This window comes from Aquarana catesbeiana, linkage group LG09 (genome assembly GCF_042186555.1).
Source record: "Aquarana catesbeiana isolate 2022-GZ linkage group LG09, ASM4218655v1, whole genome shotgun sequence".
Lineage (NCBI taxonomy): Eukaryota > Metazoa > Chordata > Amphibia > Anura > Ranidae > Aquarana > Aquarana catesbeiana.
Window position 1 is genome coordinate 297,736,958 of NC_133332.1, and position 19,911 is coordinate 297,756,868.

At 43.6% G+C, this 19,911-nt stretch overlaps 1 protein-coding gene across 3 annotated transcripts in view; it reads right to left on the reverse strand.

Moving 5' to 3' along the window:
• Positions 1 to 19,911, reverse strand: part of ABL1 (ABL proto-oncogene 1, non-receptor tyrosine kinase) — a 390,453-nt gene that overhangs the window by 308,485 nt on the left and 62,057 nt on the right. For 2 of the 3 annotated variants that reach the window (XM_073600473.1, XM_073600472.1), the window contains exon 3: positions 8,691 to 8,771. The exons of the other annotated variant lie outside the window; for it this stretch is intronic. In XM_073600473.1, the coding sequence (XP_073456574.1) occupies positions 8,691 to 8,771 (81 nt within the window). The remainder of the gene's footprint in view (positions 1 to 8,690; positions 8,772 to 19,911) is intronic. 3 annotated transcript variants of the gene reach the window in all.

Genomic DNA, 19,911 nt, shown 5'->3' on the forward strand with positions numbered 1-19,911 from the left:
TGCAGGGTGTGTTCGGGGACCCGCACCAGCATGTCATATTGGGATATAGCGGCTGTGTGTTACAGTAGAAATAAATGGGATGGCAGTATTGGGATGCATGCAACACCTTAAAACAGTGTCATTGTTTTAAACAATGTTAGGACTGTTTGATGCGTTAAATACAGTTCTGTAAGCAACACCTTATTTTCTGGTAATGCCCCTCCTAAGACTGGAGTCTGGATCTGCCCCTGGTACGGGGCGTGTTAGAGGGAAGCACTTACTTATTTTACAGGGAAAACTTTTTGAAAAATTTGACAAGGGCTTCAATTTTAAAGCTTATTCAGACAGATGTACAGTCTCTCACAGTAGTGAGTACACCCCTCGCATTATGGTAAATATTTTATTCTGTCTTTTCATGTGACAACACTGAAGAAATGACACTTTGCTACAATGTAAAGTAGTGAGTGTACAGCTTGTGTAACAGTGTAAATTTGCTGTCCCCTCAAAATAACTCAACACAGCCATTAATGTCTAAACCGCTGGCAACAAAAGTGAGTACACCCCTAAGTGAAAATGTCCAAATTGGGCCCAAAGTGTCATTATTTTGTGTGGCTACCATTATTTTCCAACACTACCTTAACCCTCTTGGGCATGGAGTTCACCAGAGTTTCACAGGTTGCCACTGGAGTCCTCTTCCACTCCTCCATGACGACATCACAGAGCTGGTGGATGTTAGAGACCTTGCGCTCCTCCACCTTCTATTTGAGGATGCCCCACAGATGCTCAATAAGGTTTAGGTCTGGAGACATGCTTGGCCAGTACATCATCTTTACCCTCAGCTTCTTTAGCAAGGCAGTGGTGGTCTTGGAGGTGTATTTGGGGTCGTTATGTTGGAATACTGCCCTGCAGCCCAGTCTCCGAAGGGAGGGGATCATGCATGGCTTCAGTATGTCACAGTACATGTTGACCTTCATGGTTCCCTCAATGAACTGTCACCCCCAAGTGCCAGCAGCATTCATGCAGCCCCAGAACATGACACTCCCACCACCATGCTTGACTGCAGGCAAGACACACTTGTCTTTGTACTCCTCACCTGGCTGCCGCCATACACTTGACACCATCTGAACCAAATAAGTTTATCTTGGTCTTATCAGACCACAGGGTTCCAGTAATCCATGGCCTTAGTCTGTTTGTCTTCAGCAAACTGTTTGCTGGCTTTCTTGTGCATCATCTTTAGAAGAGGTTTCCTTCTGGGAGATCGACCATGCAGACCAATTTCATGCAGTGTACGGTCTGAGCACTGACAGGCTGACCCCCCCACCCCTTCAACCTCTGCAGCAATGCTGGCAGCACTCACACGTCTATTTCCCAAAGATGGCGCTGAGCACGTGAACTCAACTTCTTTGGTAGACCATGGCGAGGCCTGTTCTGAGTGGAATCTGTCCTGTTAAACCGCTGTATGGTCTTGGCCACCGTGCTGCAGCTCAGTTTCAGGGTCTTGGCAATCTTCTTATAGCCTAGGCCATCTTTATGTAAAGCAACAATTCTTTTTTTCAGATCCTCAGAGAGTTCTTTGCCATGAGGTGCCATGCTGAACTTCCAGTGACCAGTATGAGAGAGTGAGAGCGATAACACCAAATTTAACACACCTGCTCCCCATTCACACCTGAGACCTTGTAACACTAACTAGTCACATGACACCGGGGAGGGAAAATGGCTAATTGGGCCCAATTTGGAAATTTTCACTTAAGGGTGTACTCACTTTTGTTGCCAGCAGTTTAGACATTAATGGCTGTGTTTTGAGTCATTTTGAGGGGACAGCAAATTTACACTGTTATACAAGCTGTACACTCACTACTTTACATTGTAGCAAAGTATCATTTCTCAGTGTTATCACATGAAAAGATAGAAGAAAATATTTACACAAATGTGAGGGGTGTACTCACTTCTGTGAGATTGGGACCCATTCTGGAGATCCATGGTGTGCTGGCGACATTCTGGCTCTGTCTTCAGTTCCAGCCGGTGGTCACTGCAGCACCTATTTACATAAACAGACATTTTGCTGGAACATGTGGGCTGGGAATTGCATGTTGGGAATTTGTCATATTTGAGGACACACAACCACAAGGCTTTCAAATTGGAACCAGAGGCTGTGTCCATACAGCCTTTGGGTCCTAAAAGATATGAATGGGGTAACCTACACATAGATGCATGGAACACCTGTACATCCCATGCAAAGTAAAAGTGGCCCTTCACACGGGCGTATGTACATGTACACCAGTGTGAATGAGGCCTTGCGGCCAGCAAGATCCAGTGTAAAATTATGTCCATGAACTGTATGAATGTAACATCTATGCAACGTTTACATGCAAAAAGCATAAGCATAATTTATTGGCTGCTTGCTCTGCCTAGGGCCGACATGTCAATAATGCGTAATCAGCAATGCCTGTGCAGCTGATTATAAAACGGATTGCCCTAAATGAGTCATCCAAGCTTTGGGGGCAAATGCACAGAATAACTAGCATTCGGTTATTAAAGGGATGTCAGTCATCTTCATCCTAACAACTAAAGCAGGAGAGCCTTGTGTCCTAGGAACAAAACAGTAGGAGGCAGAAGACCATGTCCACTGTAAATTTATGATAGGTTAGCACAAACGTTGACATGTCTATTGTGCAAAATATGGCCCTGGACATGGGTGCATCTTTTTATGCTGCTGAATGCAGTCTGAATGGGTCCACAGGCTTCAATAATGCTGTGTACCATACACTACACTACACATACAGGGGTTGGACAAAAATATGGAAACACTACATGATTTGCAGGTGTGCAAGTGTTGACATGTTTTGCGTTGAAAGTGGAAGTGATTCAACATTCTTTTAAGTCTTGTGCCGATACCGAGCATTTGCACAAGTACTTGTACTCGTACAAATGCCCTTCAGTACCAAAACTGATACATTCACTCGGTTCACATATATGAGGGCCGGTTTGCTGTGAGATTCTGTTCAGCGGTTCAGGTGAGATTCTAATGCAAATTGTAGTGTATTAAAGTTAGAAACGGCACCTGAACCGGACTGAAATCGCATAGGACTCTTTTTCAAATTGCACTGCGGCCGACCTGCACATATGTGAACAGGCTGTAAAAACTCATTAAAAGGCACATGGAAACTGATGTCTCTGCAAGTGAAATGTGTGTGGTTTTCCCATCAGTTTTCATGCATGCATTGTGTGAACGAGGTTTACACAAAACAGTCACATGACACTAAGAATTGGTGTCAGTAAATCGGTATTGACGAGTTTATGAAAAAAAAAGTTTGAGTTTTCGTTACACGTGCTTGGTCTTAAAAAAAACTTATTGGTGCTTCTGCCGTGTGATGAGACACCTAACAAATGGGAAGCCTCACTTGCATTCACTGATAGTAATATGGAGTAGAGCTGCAACTAACGATTATTTTCATGATGGATTAGTTGGCCGATTATCGTTTCGATTAATTGGATAAAATCATTCAAAAACGTAATATTCCTCTCGGGAACACCAATGATGGAGCACTATTCCTCCCGGGAACAACAATGATGGGGCACTACGCCTCCCTGGAACACCAATGATGGGGCCCTATTCCTCTAGGGAACACCAATGATGGAACACTATGTGCTCCCGGGAACAACAATGATGGGGCACTATTCCTGCAGGGAACACCAATTATGGGGCACTATTCCCCCCCTCCAGGAACATCAATGGGGCACTTCCCCCCCCTTCCAAGCAACACCAATTTGGCACTATTACCCCCTCCCTCCCAGCAACACCAATGGGGCACTATATCCCACGCCCTCCCAGCAACACCAATAGGGCACTATTTCCCACGCCCTCCCAGCAACACCAATGGGGCACCATTTCCCACGCCCTCCCAGCAACACCAATGGGGCACTATCCCCCCCCCTCCCAGCAACACCAATGGGGCACTATTCCCCCCCTTCCAGCAACACCGATGGGGCACTATTTCGCCCCCCCACCTAGCAACACCAATGGGACACTATTCCGCCCCCCCCCAGGAAAACCAATGATGGGGCACTATTCCACCCAGCCACCGGAACACCAATGATGGGGCACTAAAACCTCCCATCACAAATCACAATGTATGTACTACTACTGACTGAGTATTGTTGTATACACTACAGCCGCTACCTTATATCACGGGTGCATCTCGCCTCTCTCTCTCTTCCCTCGAGGCAGCAGCGGGCAGGGCTGAGGGGGGAGCTGACGTCAGTGAGGAGAAAGGACAGCGCTCACGGCTGCTTCTCGCCTCTTTCTCTATTCCCTCAAGGCAGCATCGGACAGGGCTGAGGGGGGGAGCTGACATCAACGTGGATAGAGAGGCAGACATGCCTGGTCACATGAGTGCTGCTGTATTCTCATGAGAATACAGTGCCGCCACCACCTTCTTGTACACAAGAACAGGATTCACTGGGACGGATGCAGGACTGGCAGGGAGGAAGGGGACGTTAGACCAACTAATTGATAATGAAAATCGTTGACAACGATTTTCATTATCGATTTTATCGATAAATCGTTGCAGCCCTAATATGGGGTCATGTCAGAGCTTACTGAGTTGCAAAGAGGGCAAATTGTTGGTGCTCACTTAGCTGCTGCCTGTGACTGAAGCTGCCAAATGTATTTGCGGTATCGTGAGGTTCAGTATCAAAGGTTATGACGGCATCTGGGAAAACGTCGTCTGATAAGCATAAGCGCGGTCGGAAGAGACAAAAGAACAATTTTTGCATGAAAAGTGGTATCCAATTCCATTATACACCATCCAAGACTTCCATTTGTCAATTCCCAGGAGAATTCAGGTCGTCGTGGATGCCAAAGGCGGTCCAACACCATATTAGGCAACAATTTCATTATTTTACCATACTAGTTTCCATAATTTCATCCAACCACTGTATCAGTTTGTAGCGTTCTTTATGTGTGAATGAGCCCAATGAAAAAACCCACATCATTTTACAGAAAAACCTGTGTCTGACCATGCAGGTCAAGTGTCCCCTTATCTAAATACCTTATCTGTTCTCAGTATTTCGGAGTGACATCACTATATGCAGAAGACTTTAAAAGAAGCAGAAAATAAAATCTAATCTTTATCTGTCATATGTTCTATACATTTTATCTGCATCCCGACTACTGAAACAATGATGCAGAACAGAATATCACATTTCATCAAAATTATTACTTCTCACTTGCAACTTCATGACCATTACTCACACTGCTCATCTCTGCAAAATCAGATTTACCAGAGACATAAGAATCAGCGAGGCTTGGCGGTGTCTAAACACTAATGCATTGTGAAGAGCAGAATAACTATTAGGAAGTGTACAAGTGCCTGTGAATGGTGTCATTTCCCCTACACACACACAATAAGTCCTTGCCAAGCAAGGAAGATGGACAGCTCTGCAATTTCCTCATTAACTCCTTCAATCAACACGCTCATTAGAAGCAACATGTGGTCACTGAGCGGAACGTAAGCTCTCCTCCAATCACAAAAGGTGTACGAGAGCGTAAAATGCGGCAGACAAAGGTGGAACTCAATTAAAACTGATACTCCAGACAAAGAATGGCCAAAAGGTTCCTTTTCTATAACTAATCCATCTCATTTGTATAAATATCTGAGTATATACTGTTTCAGATGCCATCAGCAGCCCAAACATGAAACAACTTTGTCAGACTTGATATAAAATGTGCCTTCTTAAGTGATAATCCTCTTGTGAACTGGATTCTGCCTACTTTTACATGTGCCAGGGGCAGCTACTGCAATAAATAAAATAATATATAAAGCAGTGAATGCTAAGCCAGCTTTACAAATATAATTCTCTGAAAACCAAGCTATTTAAGGATTAAACTCCTCTCCAGTTGAAGCCACTCACAAAAATTATAAAATTACAGTAGCGTAAAAGCCTCAATTTCTGTATTGCAAATGCATCCCTCTTGACCCATTAATCACTGGACAATCAAAGCAGAAGTATAGGATCATTTAATCTGCATACTTGGTTCTACGGTGCGGCTCAGTGTTGAGATGCCACTGTCCTATGCCCACTATAACACCAAGAAATGAGAGATCAAATGATTGCTGATCGTTCAATTCTTGCTCTGCACTGAGTGGAGAGCAGTGACTGTCAGTCACCAATCTCTGCTCCTCCAGCACTCACTGGGAGCAGCTGGCTCTGGCTCTCAGCGGTGTGATAAAAAGGCAGGGGGATCATTCCAGAGCCAAGCTTGGCTTTGCCACATCAGCCGCCATCCGCTAACTCTGGGTCACAGGAGAATGAAAGTGAAGTGTACTGCTGTGACACAAAAGAGAAGCATGGACAAAAAAGCTTTGGCCATACTTCTCTTATAAAGGATGAGTTTACTGTTGCAGCCGTTCCCCGGATCTGCCACCTCTAGTGATAGCGAGCCGGGGATCTTCTCCTCGCACTCGCTGTCACAATATTTTATTTAAAAATAAGCTCCAGTTTCTTAGATATGGTTGAATCTATATCTTTTTTTAGTCGGTTTTTGAAAAGATCTTGCTGATTGACTTGTTCTTCTGTTACCTAGTTTGTGCTTGCTGCCCTGGTCCCTATAATGCCCCCCCCCTCTTCCTCTGCCACATACATCCCCCTCCAAGGGGCTTCCCCCCCCTCTGCCAGCACCGATCTCTGTGGCTGGATGCAATTGTCGGCTTCCCCCCACTGCCTCTCCTGTCGACATTTGCATCCATTTCAGACACAATTCTAACAAAAAAAAAAAAACAGTCAAAATTAATCCTCCCCACAGGTTGGAGGCTGCTTGAAAAAGCAATCCAGCAGCTAGTTAGCAGCTCTGATTGCCATAACAAGAGAGCTGTCTGCCGTCTCTAAAAAAAAAACGGTACCGGGGTGATGCCGGGCATTATTCTGGTAGAGTCACTTGAAGTCCAGCAATATATGGGTACATCGCTGGTCAGCAAGTGGTTAATCACCCCTGCCAGTGTTAAAGCGGAGCGCCGCCGAAAAAAATTTTTTTAAAAGTCAGCAGCTACAAATACTGCAGCTGCTGACTTTTAAAACATGGACACTTACCTGTCCAGGGCGCCCGCGATGTCGGCACCCGAGGCCGAAGCGTCTCTCCGTCCTCGGGTGCTGCCGCCTCCATCTTCGGTAAGGGAATCAGGAAGCGAAGCCGTGCGGCTTCACTTCCCGGTTCCTACTGCGCATGCGCGAGTCGCGCAGCGCAATACGGATGGTCCCTGCTGCCTCTGGGACCCGTGTGTTTCCCAGCAGGCAGCGGGGAGGGAGCAGGAAGTGGCGTAAATAACCGCAGATTCTGCGGCTATCTATGCCGGAAGTGGGTACAGATACCTGTAATATACAGGTATCTGTACCCCCCTCACCCCTGAAAGGTGCCAACTGTGTCACCGGAGGGGGGGAGGAATCTAATGAGTGGAAGTAGCACTTTTGGGTGGAACTCCACTTTAAGTGGTTTGTCTCATCCATGTAAACTGCTACAATCTAATGGAGAGCTTGTGTTGTGAAAAAGACTTGCTGGCTGGATTACCAAATGAAAATAGAAGAAAGCAAGCCTTAAAAAGAAAACTAATGCAGCCATCACATCTAAAAACTGGGAAGCTGCAATATAATAAATGTTTGCTTTTGGGTTTAAAAGTGGTTGTAAAGACACTTGGTCATACTCAAACAATCCCCTCTGTTAGGTAATGACACGTGCCCCAGTGTCTGTGCTGTATAAAAAATATGCTGATTTCTACCTTATTTCAGAGCGCCTCCAGGCGCTCATGTGACTGCTGCTTGAGTATGACCAAGCTATGATAGCAGCAGGAGGGCAAAGAGGCAGGGAGCAGAGTGGCAGGCAGGGAGAGGAGAGCAGAGAGATGACAGAGGCACATAAACTGACCACAGTGTCAGGGCTCAGCAGCCATGATATACCGTGGTCAGTTTACAGGGGGGAGGGCAGAACCAGGCAGGATCAGCCAGGTATATTAAATTATACAGGGGGCCAAAATTACACAGCGCAAGCACTGTGCTGTATAACATGCTTTAAGGGAACAGGATCAATGTTTTTTTTTCTAGGGTTACAAACACTTTAATACTGCTTCATTATCACTTTAAACTGCAGCTATACCTGTAAAATAAAAGAGAGTATATACTTAGTTCTGCTGCCTATTGTGCAGTTGAACACGGCACCGGTGAAGAGGAATGACCATTTGAAGTTTCTTCGGAAAGCGACGCTTACTACCTCGTGTCCACTGTTGCGCTCAGTAGCGTCTCTCACTGATCTCTTTTGTCACTACTGTGTACTGTGGTAATGTAATGGGTCAGCAGGAAGAACCACCAAGCACAACAATTTATTAAAAAGCACATATGGCAGGTATCTAATAGCATAAACTATGAGCACATAGCTTTAGTTTATGTGCTGTCACTACAAATTTCGTACCTGGCTTTTATGGTAAACCACCTTTAATAATTCACATACCATATATTGCCCAGGAGAGCTCTTCGCAGCTATTAGTTGAAAATCCATAGTCCCTGCATTGTCAAGCACCTCTCCCGGTCTGCAGTTTACCATGTCAATATTTATTGCTGTCTACATCTCAGGGGTTTCCTTGTGTACAACCATGTTATGAAGTGTGTAGACAAACTGCTAAATGTACAGCTGAAAAACGTATCTACAGTAAATACTAACTTACCTGCCAAAACATTTGTCATTCTGTTCAGCTGGTGCTCTTTTACAGACAACATACAAGATCCTGACCATTTTCTTTTTTCCACTGCAGGAACATAAATACAGATTGGTCAAGATTGACTGGATAATGAAGGAGCAGCAGCTTACTCATAAGGTCAACTCTGTGCGCTCAACTCCAACCAGCAAAGTCAATTTGTCATATCTGCGGCACTATGCCATTTAGTCCCCTTTCACACTGAAGGCTCATTTTAGCGCTAAAAATGGCACCTGTAAAGTGCCTGAAAAGCACCTCTCAAGCCTCCCCAGTGTGAAAGCCTGAGTGTTTTCACACTGGGGTGGTGCACTTGTAGGACCAAAAAAAAAAAAGTCCTGCAAGAAGCATCTATGGGGCGGTGCAGGAGCGGTGTATACATCGCTCCTCCACCGCCCCTTCCATTGAAATCAATGGGCAGCGGCGCTTTGCTGGCGGTTTTAACTCTTTCCTCGGCCCCCAGCAGGGGGGGTAAAAGTACCCCGCTAGCGGCCGAAAAGCGCTGCTAGAACAGCTGTAATGCACCGCTAAAACTAGCGGCGCTTTACCGCTAAGGCAGCCTGTGCCCCAGTGTGAAAGGGCTCTTAAACCTGCTTTCTTTACAGTGGCTGCCTTTCCACTGCCAGTCTGATCACTGATGTGTGAAACTAGTACAAAGATAGATTGCATTTAAAGCGGTTCTTTGATCAGTTTGGAAAAAAATCTAAGAAAGCAGCTACAAAAACTCTATCTGCTGGCTTTTAATTAAACAGACACTCGCCTGTCCAGGGATCCAGTGCCATCCCCACCCGAGCCGGTTTTTCATCGGTCCTAGCATGTTAACTGTGGGAAGCCGGGTGCTCTGGGCTTTGTGAATGCAGATAGGGGGCATCTATGGACTTATGCACAATAGACATGTTGCCATCTCTCCTAGACGCCTTTCCTCCTGGCAGCAGGACTTTGGCAAAAAAAAAAAAAATTGCTTGATACTTGTAAACACATGTAACGTGTTTCGGCACGTCAAGCTCTTGGGCATTATTTCACTTCATAATCATTTATTCTGGCCATTGAAATGAATTAAAGCTCAAGCGCTAAACGTGCCTAGCATTTACACACATCAAGTGTTTTTTCTGCTAAAACGCCTGAACTTGATAACAGTAGGCTTTTTCTTCTGCCTCTGAACGTCTACAGTATGTGTGCATAGACACATAGGAGAACATTCAGGGGTGTTTAGAGGCAGAAACAAAAACACCCAACACCCCTTTCATCCATGTTAAAAATGTCCAGTGTGCATTAGGCCTATAGATAAAAACGAACAGTGAAGCTCTTAAAGTTGAATAACACCCTTGCTATAGGTGTAGACCAGTGGTCTCCAAACTGTGGCCCTTTGCTTACCTTTATCTGGCCCTTGAGACACTTATTCCCCCCGCTGATATGAGACACCAATCTGCCAACTGACATCAATGATGGGGCACCGTTTCCCCAGATGATCCTAACGATAGGGCACTGTTCTTCCCCCCAAATACCAAATGTGGCAAGATTACTCTCACCAAAGCCAGGAAAATTTCCATTCCTGCTGGCCACAGTCCAAACCCCCTAAACTGGCCCTTTGCTTAAAAAGTTTGGAGACACCTGGTGTAGTCCAGTGTTTCTCAACCTTTTACGGTGAAATACCCCTGCAGGTCTAAAAAAATTTCCTATGTACCAGTCTCGAGAAAGTAATTTCTATTGTTTGGGTGTCATGGTTTGTGTGTGTGTAGGCGTGTGTGATGTCAGTATGTGTTTGTGATGGTTTTTGTTTGTGTGCAATATAGTTATATGTGTGCAAGCTGCAATGACAGATACACACACACATATACTGATGAATAAACACACAATCACAAATTAACACAATGACACCCACACAACCCTAATTTTAGCAGCATAAACGTAGCACTTACCACTTTAGATATATTTAGCGCTGTACTTTTGTATCTCAACGGCCAATAATAATGACATATCAGCATTAAAAAGTGCACAGTGCAAAATTCAGAATTGAAGTGACAAGTTTATATTCAATGGAGATTATGGAAAAAAAATCCAGAAGTTGACTTAAGAAGTCACCACAACAAGTGCATCCACCACCCAGAAGAGGAGATCGAATACACTTACAAGAAGGTAGCTTTGGGTCTGACGATTCCACTTCATATCACTGCGCCCCTTTCTTCTGCTTTCAACACTTATGTGATCACAAGGGAGATGTTTTTATTGATGCCCCGTATCCCGGTAACTGTGTAAGTTTTCTACCTTTTAATAAAATCCGTGACCAAAACGGTTATATACTATGTGGAGGTCTCTTGTTTTTTATGGAGGTTGGAATTTATAATTTGACAAGTGGACCGGCTGGTGTGGAGAACCTTGCTGCCTATTCTTAAATACCATCCCTGCGACTACCATGCCAACCATCATTACTACATGCTTGGTTAAAGCTGCCTTATGGCAAGCGTATTCAATCAACTCTTTTGGGTGGTTGATGCACTTGTCAGGGTGAATCCTTAAGGCGCAAGTAAACCCATCCATAAAAAAGTTTCATTTACAGCACGGAAATAGCCGGATAGCCAACACTCCCATTGGTGGTGCTCTCAACCAAACTGTCAAACCATCCAATGGCTGGTGTCTAAACTGATCACATGTGCAGCATCATGACAGTTGTAGATTAAACAGAGGCAAAGATGGCAGCTTCCTTGGCTGAAATCGATAGGGGGGGGGGGGGGGGTTACTAACACTAAGTCAAATTTTTTTTCCATAATCACCATTGAATATGAACTTTTGTCTTTTTTCACTATTTTGGACTTTTTTACCACTTACCAACCCGGCCAATTCTGACACTTCGCTCCTACATATAAAAATGATCATTTTTTTGTTAGAAAATTACACAGCATCCCCAAACATTATATATGTTTTTTTAGCAGAGACCCTAGAGAATACAATGGCGGACATTACAACTTTTTATCTCGCACGGTATTTGCGCAGCAATTTTTCAAACAAGTTTTTTTTGGAAAAAACACAGTTTCACGCTTAAAAAAAAATTAAAAAAACAGTAAAGTTAGCCCAATTTTTTTGCATAATATGAAAGATGAAGTTGCGCCGAGTAAACAGAAACCTAACATGTCACGCTTCAAAATTGCACATGCTTGTGGAATGGTGCCAAACTTTGGTACTTAAAAATCCCCATAGGCGATGCGTTAAAGATTTTTGCTGCTTACATGTTTTGAGTTACAGAGGAGATCTAGGGCCAAAATTATTGCTCTCGCGCTAACGTTCATGGCGACACCTCGCATGTATGGTTTCAAAACCGTTTTCATATGTGGGCAGGACTTACGTATGCGTTCACTTCTGCGTGCGAGCACACGGGAAACAGGGGCACTTTTAAAAAAAAAAAAAAATTATTGTTAATTTTACTTAAAAAAATTTTTTTTTTAAATGTCAAATGAAAAATATTTGATCACTTTTATTCCTATTACAAGGAATGTAAACATCCCTTGTAACAGGAATATGGCATGATCGACCTCTTTACAGTGAGATATGGGGTCAATAAGACCCACATCTCACCTCTAGGCTGGGAAGCCTAAAATAAAAAAAAATAAATAAAAACGATCCCGGCTTCCCAGCCGTTTTTTTTAATGCAGAGGCTGGGCGTAACGTCATTGTGCCCGGCCTCCGACGATCATAGAGACTCCGGCGACCATTTGGTCCGCCGGGAATCTTTATGGTGGACATCCGGCGCCGGCGGATCCATTCTCCAACTCACCAATCGCAGAGGTGAGTTGGTAGAAGCACCAGAGGGTTGCGGGGATGACGTCCCCTCTCGCTGCCCGTAAGAACGATCAATCGGCTGACCCGCCGCTATGATCGTTCTTATGGTGTAGGGAACCGCCGCCTGAAAACGGGAATATCTTTATGCTTCTAGCTGCAGGCATCATTTAGATATACCCCCACAAACCCAGGACGTCCTAGGACGCCCCACGGTCGGCAAGTGGTTAATCAGATGACTTTATGTCACTTCAATTTTGTACTTTGCACGTTATTATGCCGATAGGTCATTATTCTTGGCTGTTTAGATATATTTAGGGCTGCACTTTTGTATCTCATATTTACACAATTTCTGTTGCATTGTAGTGCTGGCAGCTACTGGTTTATAGTACAGTGTAGTCATTTTTTATAAGCATTTCAAACTAACACACTTGTAGACACACAAATACTCACAAAATCCTAAACAGACTGGCAGACACACACATTGCCAAATTAACAGACTGGCAGACACACACAATCCCAAATTAACACACTTGGAGAGTGGAGACATGTATTCATAATCCAAAATAAGCACAGTAGCAGTCACACACACACAATTCCAAAAAATACACACTTGCAGACAACTCAGAGCCCAGCAGCAGGTTGATAATTATGAAAGCACTCCTATAATGCCCCGTACACATGGTCGGACTTTGTTCGGACATTCCGACAACAAAATCCTAGGATTTTTTCCGACGGATGTTGGCTCCAACTTGTCTTGCTTACACACGGTCACACAAAGTTGTCGGAAAATCCGATCGTTCTAAACGCGGTGACGTAAAACACGTACGTCGGGACTATAAACGGGGCAGTGGCCAAAAGTTTCCTTCATTTCTTTATTTATTCTGAGCATGCGTGGCACTTTGTCTGTCGGATTTGTGTACACACGATCGGAATTTCCGACAACGGATTTTGTTGGCGGAAAATTTTATATCCTGCTCTCAAACTTTGTGTGTCGGAAAATCCGATGGAAAATGTGTGATGGAGCCTACACACGGTCGGAATTTCCGACAACAAGGTCCTATCACACATTTTCCATCGGAAAATCCGACCGTTTGTATGGGGGCATTAGACTTACTGAGTCCAGGGGCAAAGAGGAACAAACAGGGATTTCTTTAAAAAAAAATAAAAAATAAAATCCTTGTAACGTCTATAGATCACCCAGAGGGGAATATTGTTTTCTCAACAAAAGTGGAGTTATGCTTTAAGAGATTTTAATTAGTAGAGACTCGTATTTGCAGAATAACCACTAGAAGCAGCTACTAAAATGACTTTGCCTAAAAATGGTTGTTAATAAAATATCAGCCACACAGGGAGAGCATTGTTTTCAGTGAGTGTGTCAATTCACCCACTAGGTAACACAACAAAGAAAGAAGCGGAAGCTGAATACACTATGTATTGAGCAAGTTTGGCTGCGCCCATGTACACAGGGACTTAAATATAGTTTTGTTTTACAGACCGCCCGCCATCGTTTTAAGTTGATATTTTGAAGAGGAATATTATTGTTATGGCAGCAGCTAGCTGCCATAACCCCGGTATCTTCTTCTTCAGCGGGCGGCCCACTTTCAGATAAAAGTGGTCTCTGCGCGGATTTGTCGCGAGATCACTTTTATCGGCAGCGGAAGAGGGGCCTCCCCCTCCGCCGCAGTCCGGTGCCGTCGGTAGCGGCGGAGGCGATTGGGTCCTCTTCTGTCTGTGGTATGGAGATGAGTGAGGGGAAGATGGCCCTCATCTGTCTCCATATCGTTTTGACGTCACTTCCGCCTATAGCTCTTAAAGAGACATTTTTTTATTTTATTTTTTCAAATGACATTTTTTATTGCATTTTAGTGTAAATATGAGATCTGAGGCCTTTTTGACCCCAGATCTCATATTTAAGAGCTCCTGTCATGATTTTTTTTCTGTTACAAGGGATGTTTACATTCCTTGTAATAGGAATAAAAGCGACACTTTTTTTTTAAAAGAACAGTGTAAAAATAAAAAAAAAGGTAAAATACATTTTTTAAAAAATTAAAATTTTAAACGCGCCCCGTCCCGCTGAGCTCGCGTGCAGAAGCAAAACGCATACGTGAGTAGCGCCGCATAAGAAAACGGTGTTTAAACCACACATGTGAGGTATCACTGCGATTGGTAGAACGAGAGCAATAATTCTAGCCCTAGACCTCCTCTGTAATTCGAAACATGTAACCTGTAGAATTTTTTTTTAAACGTCGCCTATGGAGATTTTTAAGGGTAAAAGTTCATCACCATTCCACGAGCGGGCGCAATTTTGAAGCGTGACATGTTGGGTATCAATTTACTCTGCGTAACATTATCTTTCACAATAAAAAAAAATTGGCTAACTTTACTGTTGTCTTATTTTTTTAATTAAAAAAAGTGTATGTTTTCCAAAAAAAGTGTGCTTGTAAAACCGCTGCGCAAATACGGTTTGACAGAAAGTATTGCAACGACCACCATTTTATTCTCTAGAGTGTTAGAAAAAAAAATTATATAATGTTTGGGAGGTTCCAAATAATTTTCTAGCAAAAAAAAACAAAAAAAAAAAAAACAGTTTTTAATTTGTAAACACCAAATCTCAGAAAGAGGCTCGGTCCTTTAAGTGGATGAAGGTTATTTGTATCAAGACAATCTCACATATGTATCTAAAAAATAAATAAATAAATAGAAGAGATTATGAACATCCTTTAAATAAAAAGTCAACTGTAAATCTGTGAAATGGGGTAAAAAAAAAAAAAAAAACACACACACACAAACAGCATTTTCCTGTTTCTGTTTTTAGCATACAAAATAAGATGGCAGCAATGGGAAGTGCTTCCGTTTTAAGTCCGGCATGTTTTCTGGAACTGGCTCTTTATACACGGAGAGATTTCACTCTTCAGCAGTAGGATGGAGGGCTTGGCTGCTAGGTCAGTGCTTCTCTCTCAGCATGGAGCCTAAAGAGCTCTTACCATCTGCCCAAGAGCAGTTTAACTAGCGGGAGAGAGCATCGAGAGGACAAGGGGCAGTGTACCCTCTGAAGGATGTGAGAAAAGAAAATGATGCGCACTGCTGCTCGGAATAAAAGGTCAGGGCTTCCACCACACTTGTTCAATAGGTTTGTGATCGCAGAGCAAGGCTTGGGGCAAAGAGAGCAACTCCTTCTGGAGTCTCCAGCCAGCCTTGTACATTGGATACATAGATAAGGGAAACATCGCCTTAATCCTTTTATTTCTAGTATTGAGTGAAACAAATATATTACACTCTTTAGCCCTCATGCACACAGGCTGTTAAAAAAACGTTATGAAAACGCCAGTATCTTTGCAGTGATTTTTTTTTTACTTTTTTTCAGCGTTTTTCAGCGTTTTTGCAATAGCGTTTTTTAGCAGTTTTTAGCGTTTTTCCGCGTTAGCGTTTTTGAGCGGTTTTTTTTTTTTTTCAAATTTTTTTTTTTTTTTTTCAATGGATCAAAAACGCTAAAAAACGTTGGTGAATGACGTTTTTGAGCGTTTTTGAGCGTTTTTCAGCGTTAGAGCGTTTTTACAGCTGAAAAACGTCTCTCAGAACCCACTGGTCCTGGGTTTTTTTTACAGCTTAAAAACGCCTATGCCACTTGCAGCTCAAAAACGCCTAGGTGGGCATGAAGCCATAGACTAACATAGACAGGCCTTTTTAAGCTGCAAAAAAAGCTCAAAAAAGCAGCTGTAAAAACGTCCGTGTGCATGAGGACTTAAAAGTGGAATTTCGGCTCATTTGTCTCCCTCCCCCCATCCGGTGCAACATTTGGCACCTTTCGGGGGGGAGGGGGGAGCGGATACCTGTCTTTGATAGGTATCCTGTCCCCACTTGATGGAAACCGGGCCGCAGAGCATTACATCAGCAGCTCGGCTCCCTCCTCCTCCTCCTCCTCCCCCCTCCGCCAGGGCCAGTAGGAGAGCGCAGTGGTGCCTCGCGCATGTGCAGTAGGGACCCAGCGTGAAACCGTAATGCTTCATCCCTGGGTTCCCTCACCGGCAATAGCGGCGGCAGCACCCGACAGCTGATGGAAATATCAGCTGTGGTGCCGACATCACTGGACTCCAGGTAAGTGTCCTATTATTAAAAGTCAGCAACTGCAGTATGTGTAGCTGCTGGCTTTTAATTTTTGCAGGGATGGGCGGACCTCCGCTTTAAAGTGGTTCCAAAGCCTTAAAGTGGCCAATGGCTCCCGCTGCTGTCTCAGCCAATGAGGAGGGAGAGTGCCCAGGGAGAGCCAATGCTCTCGTGCACATCGCCAGATTAAGAGGGAGTTCAGGTAAGTATTAGGAGGGGCTGCTGGACACAGGTTTTTTACCATCATCCATAAAATACATGAAGGTAAAAAAACTTCTGTGCTGCAATATTCCCCCAAGCCCTCCCTTAAGCCTAGTACAGACGGGCCGAATGTCGGACGGCATTGACTAGATCAAAAGAAACTGTCCGACATTCAGCCGGTCCGACTGTCGAAGGGTCACGACTGAAAAATTTCTGCCGACCAGCACTCTGAGCCAATAACTGAGAGCACTGACCAGAGTGTTCTGGGGGGGCGTCCCCCTGTCAGAACACAATAGCACAGCAAGGGAGATCGCTGTACTAGCATCAGATTATTAGTACAACGGCTCTGTCCTGAGCTGTCAGTTTTTGTAGTGTAGTGCGTATGAGGCTTTATACTTACCTGAGCCCAATCCAATCCAGTGATATGCACGAGATCAGCGGCACTCGCTGTCTCCCACCTCCCTGCGGCTCAGGAGCGAGCACATACGGATGCCCCCATGGACAGCGACTTTCCATGGGGGCACTTGCCGAAGAGAAGACTGGAGCGTCGGCGGCGGGACCCCAGAAGAAAAGGATCAGGGCTGGCTCTGTGCAAAACCACTACACAAAAGCAGGTAAGTATACCAGGTTTGTTTTTTTAATAAAAAAAAAAATGCTTTAATGTCACTTTAAAACAGAGCCTTCTCATAGCGTAGCCATAATTTCAACTTATTAAAAAAGTATCACTCTCAGATCGATTTATAACCAGCATGGTAAAACACCCAATGATGTCTTATGATGAAACGCGTAGGTTGGGCGGAGCGCATCAGCGCACTAGGTCATGTACCGAACGGATTGCGGCCATCTTGTTGGTTTGAAACATCATTTTACCATGCTCCTTTTAAATTAATTATTGTGACTGATACCACTTAATAAATTGGAGTTAAGGCTTTAATACACTATGAGAGCGCTTCGTTTTCTCCTTTGATCTATATTTCTTGGTGAAACATTGGCTCTTGTGGTTGAATTGTCCTTGATGCTGAGGATACTGGTGTTGGTGGTATAAGCTGGTGGATCTTGTCCCCTGGAAGTGGAGCCATAACCCTTTGGATTGCAATTGTGCTTTTTTGACCACTTGTAATTAGGTGGTCAAAGCTATCTAGTAAGAGGCTGTGTGTGACTCCTAGCTTTACCTTTATATCACCGATTATTTACCGCATGTGGACTGTGATGTTTGCACATTATAACCCACTTTGGTGGTATTTTATCTTGTATTTATGTTTTAATTAAGAAGCACTACACTTTTTATTATACACCTCATTTCATTGCTCCATGGTCCAGTTCTGATGCTCATATGCCCATTGCAGACGTGGGTCAGCACAGGCACCTTGACCAGTCTACGGCTACGCAAACTGTGATGCACTGTGTCTTCTGACACCTTTCTATAGGAACCAACATTAACTTATTCAGCAATCTGAGCTACAGTAGCTCTTTTATTGGATCAGGCCATACGGGCAGGCTTCCCTCCCCACATGTATCAAGAAGCCTTGGCTGCCCTTGACCATGTCACCAGTTTTCCTTCCTTGGACAACTTTTGGTGGGTCCTGACCATTGCAGACCGGAAACATCCCATAAGAGCTGCAGTTTTGGAGTTGCTCAGTCGTCTAACCATTACAATTTGGTCCTTGTCAAAGTCGCTCAAATCCTTACGCTTTCCCAGTTTTTCTACTTGCAACACAACTTCAAAGACAACATGTTCACTTGCTGCCTAATATATCTTGCCAACTTTCAGATACCACTGTAACAAGATAATCAATGCCATTTACTTTATCTGTCAGAATAATGTTAAGACTGACACACATGCAAAATATATATTATATATACACACACACATACATATATACACGCGTCTAAACGCTCAAAAAATTTCTAACTCTGCCCAGTTTAATATTCCAACCACAACTCCAATACACAGTGGCGCCAACCTGCTCAAAAGTCAGTTAATGATCTAGTTTGCTTTTGGGCAATGGAGTGAACAAGAAGAAAAACCTGCACAATTCTAGTGAAAGCATATAGACTTCTGATGACAGTGGCCCTGGTGGGAACTGAACCCAGGATCCCAGTGCTGCAAGGCAAGCTGGCCAATTTAGCCATATGCTTGCTAGCAGAACATAGGCTGGTTTACAACAGACTCTTCAAACATTTTGTGGTTAGTCAGTTCACCCAATGGAAACAATCCCTTGGTAATGGACATTCCGTCTCAACCTGGGTGACTTCAACAACAAACAGAGCTTCCCTAGAAGCTAAAACTTCACATTTAATATATCAAACTAGAGATGCACTAAAATTTCAGCCCAAAATGGTGTTCTCAGCATTTGACTAAACGAAAGCCGTGCGATAATAGCCCCAAAAATGCACGCGATTTTACCACAAATTCGCTGCCATTTTGCACTGATTTTACTATGCTTATTGTGCGTTTTTTTTAGGTCATGTGGCTCAAAATTTGCATCAAAAACGTAACACGGGTACATTAATGATACACTCATGTTGTGTTTCCAATGCATTTGAACTGGGAGGTGCATCTTTTGTAACTGACCAAAAATGCAGCAAGCAGGATTTTTAACACCACAATGGAAGCCCAATGGACCAGTGTGAAGACATATATAGAATGTAAAGGGATACATTATTCTTGATCTTTTCTTGCGCTAAAAAAAGTTGCCAAACTGCCAATAATGGACGAAAATATATTCATATTCACTTAAATTGATAATTAAAAAGTCGAATATAATACAGTTATATAGAAAAGTATAAATAATTTCAGTTTGGGTTTTGGATTTTTGGCCAAGTGCATCCTACATTTTCGGTAGCAATATTTCCACTCGGTGCACCTCTACAAGAAGCATAAGGAAATGCTAGTACTGTATATAAAAATGTTAAAATGACAAAAAGTTATTTAAAGCGATAAAAACACACACACACACACACACACACACACACACAGATATGCAGGTCTACTTTAAAAAATAAAGTAAAGGGAATCAGTACCTCAAATGGTTTTGGCCTCACAGACGGCTCATGATCCACAATACAAAAACATCACATCACAAAAGTGAACCACTCCCCTTGTCAGGGCTGG